Raw genomic sequence first — 6000 nt, 5'->3', positions numbered from 1 at the left:
TCTTGGCAGAGTAGGCTCTGCTTGTAGATGAAATAACCCAGCACTCAAAAGCCCAAAATTGCACCAATGCCAGACTTTGTACAACTTATTCATCTCTAATACACTCATAGCCATCATAGAACAACCATGCTGATCTCATTAAAATTACAGACAAAGGATTAATCTAGCTGGTGCTAAAAAAAGGCTGTGCCAAATAATGGTACTAAGGAGGGAAAGCAAGGAAATTATTGATGAAAGAGAAGCTGACAAATTATTATCACACAGTGGTTTTGCCATGATTTTATTGCCATTACCGCAAAATCACAAAACTAAAATCTAAGAAATAAAATATGGTACTTGGTTTTGACACAATTTCTTAGTAAAATCACAGAATAGCCATTGCAAAGCCATAATGTGAAAACACACCCTTAAAGCATAAGACCTGTTAAGTACAGGTCACAGTGATAATTGTAGTAATAAATACCTATACAGCACCTTTGAAAGTGACTAGATTAGTATAAAGATAAAAAGATGAACTTTGCAGGTAAAATGAATACTGCATAGTGTTACCAAATCAGGTTTATGTCTACAATTCTCTACAAAGCATTTGTATTCAAAATTTTTAAAATATCTCCCATGTTATCTTTACTTCTAGCTGTACTGATCCTTTATGATATCAATTGACCTTAGAGCACTTTCAGAGTTCATTTCACACAAGTGACATCCATAAAATGTAGCAATGTAAATGTCAGCAACATTTCGCAATTTTAAAAATAATCATGTTCTCCTGAAGTATCCCATGGAAGGGATTACTAAATAAATATATTAAGAATATCCCTTCTGGCTCTAAGCTAAAGCTTTTCTGCTTTTCTGGCCGTAAAGCAGAGGCATCAAAGGTTTTTCTCAACCCATTGGATACTAGTCGATTAATTCTCCATAGGTACTTCTATTTATTTTGGTTGGTCCTTGCAATCCCTTGTCTAATTTTATGGGTCAGGTCACCCTTTGTAAGAATACCTACCCTTACCCCTTGCCTTAAACCATACCTCCTTAGGTTTCGGGTGGAGGGGTGTGCCTCATCTTGCTTCCCTCCATAAAATTCCACTGTGGGCTGAGACGAGTATTACATTTCTGTGTCAGATTGACTATGAGTATCTAAAAGTCTCACGTTGTTTGAAAAAAGAGGACTAAATGTTGTATGTGTGTTATGTGAGTGTATTGGTAGTGGGTTGTTAATTTCTTCTGACTGTTCAGTTCTGTATAATGATCCTCTCAGTTTGGTCATTATTTGCATGTGTATTATTTTTCCGTTTGAATATTACTATATATTGTAATGATTCATTGCCACCACTTTGAATATTACTTGAAATATATTACTTTTTATTACTTTATAAAAAAAGTTGTTTTTTTTTTATCAATACCCTTTACAAAAAATATTCTAAAAAAATATACATGCCCCAAAATTATACCAGTGAAAAGAACACTTTTCGCAAAAATAAGCCTTCAAATAGCTATGGCAATGGTAAAAAAAAAGATTTCTTCCATGCTTCCATTAAATTCCATGCTTGCCATCTGTCCCAAAAATGGTTGCAATGAAAACAATTTCATTCTCCTTACACACAGAAGTATGAAATAGCTATTGGCCTCAAAATATGGCAAACTGGAGAATGTTAAAATATAATGTATGGAATCTATTCCCTCTAATTAGCCCTTATCCTGTCTGCTAAACTTCTCAGTTCATTGTTCAGATTTCTTAAAGGGGTTGTCCACTTCAAGCAAATTCCAGCAAATTATTGATATTGTGTAAAGTAAACTTGGACAAGTTTCCAATATATTTTCTCTATTTCTAAATCTCTTCTTGCTGTCATGTAACAGGAAACTTCATTCTTTACTTCCTGTAGATAAACACCAGCCCTTCGTCATGTCATGTCACACAGTTGTGGAAAAAATGTAAAGAATTGATAGAGAAATTATATTGGAAAATTGTATAACTCTTCATTACACGAACAATGTCAATTATTTGCTGGAATTTGCTAAAAGTGAACAACCCCTTTAATATGTCCATGTAGGGAGAGATGGAGAGTTTAGTAAGTTTTTAGCAGTTTAGATGTTAATAAAGCTTTAATAAAACAGCAATGTTCCTGTTATCTGCTCTAAGAGTTCTACATGCCCCTCTCATCTGCTCTACATACTGATGTCAGATTTCAGCAGTTGACAAAGCTTAGATACATATTGACCTGATAATATATCTTGCAAAAACAACTGCATTCTTTGCCATACACAGTACACCTTCTTCATTAGCTTAAAGGGAATCCGTCACCACATTTATCACAAATACAGGTAGTGACAGGTTCCCATAGAGCCCTAGTAACTAACCAACACCTTTCTTTTAGCTAAAAATTGTTCAGCTGGGGTCGAGGTGGGTGTGGCCTCCTTGGGTTGATTCCAGCAGCTCCTCTCCATCCTATCTCTGTATGCAGCTGTAATGTCATGTGACCAGGGTGACATCATCGCAGGTCCTATAGCTTTTGTAGCATTAAAAAACTGTACACCAAGCATATATCTCATGAAATCACAGCAGCAGCATGGAGAGGAGTAGAAGTCCATGCAGGCTGCTGTGATTGTTTTATGTGGTCAGATATGTACATGGGGTGCAGTTTTCTAATGTTAAGTAACTGTTAAGGAACTGTGATGATGTCACCCTGGTCACATGACATTAGACCACGCCTCCTCGACTCGCTCCAACGATGCATAGATACCAGGCAAGAAACTATTTTTAGCTAAAAGCAGGGTGTCAGATAGTTACTAGAGCTCTATAGGAACCAGTCACTACCTGTATTTGTGAAAAACGTGGTGACAGGTTCCCTTTAAGGCCTCGTGCCCACAGGTTTTTCTTGTGCAAGTCCAAATCAATTTGTCATTGCATTGGACTCTCACCACACTCTGACACACAGCTGTTCAGTAGACCTTTACACACATCATTTTTTTTTATCACTGTGCATCTGCGTTACAATTCACATTTATGAATGTGAAGATAGTTCACATCAATTTCTGTTGTGCGCCAATTCATTAACCCCTTGTGCCAAAACATCCCTGTCAAAATTACCACATGTTTTTTGCGCCTAAAAGCCAGACCACAACAGAACTAGGACTGTCAGTTTTTTTGGTTTCCAGGAAGTAGCTGTGAGCAGAGAGAATCTACAGGTAAGAGATGATTTTGTACTACAAAAAACCACATTGTTACATAGCACTTGGACTGAACTCTATGAAAACAATTTGACCAAAATCTGAGCAAAATCACACGATTTTCACTGAGCAAAGTCTCAAGAAAACCAACAGACTCACCTGCCTCAACCACTACGTTTCCAGACTTAAGATAAATGTCCCCTTATATGGCGTTTGTGATGCATTTCCAAACGCAATGCACTACTCCTGTGATCACCTATTGAAGTAACACTGCCTCAGGAGCCGGAGAACAGAATTACAGAGGAAGAGGAGGTGGAAGGGTTGAGTGCTTGTCTAAATATACTCACCATTTCTGGGTCCTCTCTTGCTCCAGCCACCACTTTGCTTTAGGTCCTGTGCTGGTAGTATGTGCCAGCATCTGGACTCTGAGCAGAGTGGAATATGGGGCATAGAAGAAGTGGTGTAAAGACCAGAATGGAGTAATGATAAGTAATGTGTTCCACTATTATTATTTGTCTGCTCTGGGAGGTTTTATTTTATGGTCTGCTCTTGGAGGTCTTCATTATGATTATTTGACTGTTTCGTGGGTGGGGGGTATGGACACTGTCTTTACTGTCTGTTCTGGATCTCCATTAATATTATTTGTCTGCTCTGTTCTGCTCTAGGGGATCACCATTAAAATAGCCTGCTTTGCCAGGCTTTAATATTATCTTTATTCTATTATTCTATTAGGCCTATTGCACACGAACGAGTTTGATGCGTCTAACTCGCAGAGTGTGCTTGTGTTTCTGGCCCTAACGGCAGAAACCAAACCAAGTAACCAAAACTGAATTGACACGCTAAGTTCAGTTCCGGTAGCTGAGCTTTTGGGCCAGAAATTCCAGCAAGTACACAATGTAATTTTGATGTTGGACATATCAAACTCACTTGTGGCAATAGGCCTTAGGCTGTGTTCATGGGTTAGAAAAAATCATAAAAAATGCTATTTCTCCTAATTTTATTTTCATGTCCGGTTTGGACATCAAAAACTGCATTTGAAAAACTCAATGTGGGAACAGAACCTGAGGGTGTGGATACATGTGCCTCTAGTGTTCCGTTTGTAAGCGCGGGAGTGGAACTCGGCCCAATTGCAATTCAAGTGAAACGCATGTGGTCGGTTTCAAGCACCAAGTGTCTTGTATTGTTTAAATGCAAGACACAAGGTGCGGGTTACCGATTACATCCATGGAAATGCATATGCAATTGGGCCAAGACCTGCGCCTGGGTGCTAGAATTGCATTTACTAGCGGCACATGTGAATGCATCCTTAGTGTGGTAGAATTTAGTGCTGTGCTGTTGTATTTATTATTTATGGGGTGGCATTTTGGGCTGTATTGTGCTAGCCATTGCTCCTAGAGTGCAGATTACTAATGTGCCTCCTTGAGTTGAGTAGTGACATTTGTGTTATGTTATCTCTATTTATGAATACTGCAGCTATAATTTTGCACTATTGGGACAAAGTCTTCAACAAACGTAGATATGTTTTGATCAAAACACCTGTGTAGTGTGTAGTAGCAATATGTGTTTTACCTTTAAACACGCAACGTGTGAATGCAGCCTGTAAGATATGAATCTTGAAGGTTTGGTCACACATTTCGTTTACAAACCACGCAAGCACCCGGAGGCAGGCCTTAGCTGGTTTCCATGGAAATGCACGCGATCGTTCATCATTTAAACAATAAAAAAAAACAACTGGTGCTGGCTATTGTTCACATGCGTTTCACTGCCCCCCCCCCCCCATCCACCGAAATGCATGCGTTTTGCAATAAGAAGCACGTTTGCAAAACATATGGTGCTCAATCCGAATAAACTAAAATGTGGTGCAGACATACAATAAATATGGCGCACATGGCACAGCATAAAAAAAAAAATGATACGAACAAATTTTCGCAAAGCTAATAATAAATGCCCACCGGAGAAACTAGAAACCTGAATAACTGTAAGGAGATATCCAGTGTCATTGCAGTGGGCCGGGAAGATGCCCTGCAGCCTTAACAATTCTGACATATTTAGTGGCGAAAGTGTTTGTTTCCCTAGCCTTATCCATTGTAACATATTATTTACACTATTAATACACTTGATTATTAGATAAATGTAAAAGTAGTACAACTACTTTCATAAAGGCGTTAACAATGAACATTCATACAAAATACTGAGAAAGCATTTTCCCTCTTAGCCAGAATTCGGTGTTAAGTTGCCTCCGCTGGCTCTACTGATCACTATAACGTTTTACCAAATTTTCTAAAGAGTATAGGTCAGGAGATCAAGGTCAGGACTATAACTTTCTTGCAGCTTTTGAGCTTGTCTTATCGTTATTATGATATTCATTTTTTTCTGCTAACGTAATGGGTTCATATAAGACTAATAATGGACTAGAGAAGGGGAGTGAACTACGAGCTCTGGACTTTGGCCCTGCTGCTGACACTGTGAGTCAAAGAGGAAGAAAGAGTGGAGCTGAATCAAGGAGGAAAAGTATGTTAAAAGGGCTACAGGTAAAAAGAAAAACACAGTTAAGGGAAAAGGGATATATAAAATTTAGAGGAAAGTCTTGTTAATTCAAGAGTCAAGTAAAGAATTCTCCATGGACACTCCACTGCAACCACAAGACAAGAATTTGTCATCTGTTTTTGCTGAGTAAGTAACTTCTAAACCACGCTGCTCTTTCTGTGTGTTCCTCGTTGATCATGAAGGTACATATTTTTTTGGTGAGAGAAAAATATAGCTGTAAATTCGGTAAAAATATAGCTTACAAATTAAAGTTATACAAATAGATCTTTATTTACAGACACACTTTAT

At 38.2% G+C, this 6000-nt stretch overlaps 1 protein-coding gene across 1 annotated transcript in view; it reads left to right on the top strand.

The window, feature by feature from the left end:
- The first annotated feature begins 5644 nt into the window (after window positions 1-5644).
- LOC140068186 (GRAM domain-containing protein 2B-like) overlaps window positions 5645-6000 on the top strand; it is a 31794-nt gene continuing 31438 nt past the window's right edge. Inside the window, exon 1 of the mRNA XM_072113982.1 lies at window positions 5645-5838. Within this exon, the coding sequence (XP_071970083.1) occupies window positions 5786-5838 (53 nt within the window). The 5' untranslated portion in view covers window positions 5645-5785. The remainder of the gene's footprint in view (window positions 5839-6000) is intronic.

This window comes from Engystomops pustulosus, chromosome 1, assembly GCF_040894005.1.
Source record: "Engystomops pustulosus chromosome 1, aEngPut4.maternal, whole genome shotgun sequence".
Classification (NCBI taxonomy): Eukaryota; Metazoa; Chordata; class Amphibia; order Anura; family Leptodactylidae; genus Engystomops; species Engystomops pustulosus.
Note: the sequence above shows the minus strand (reverse complement) of the source record. Positions and strands in the feature narration are given on the sequence as shown.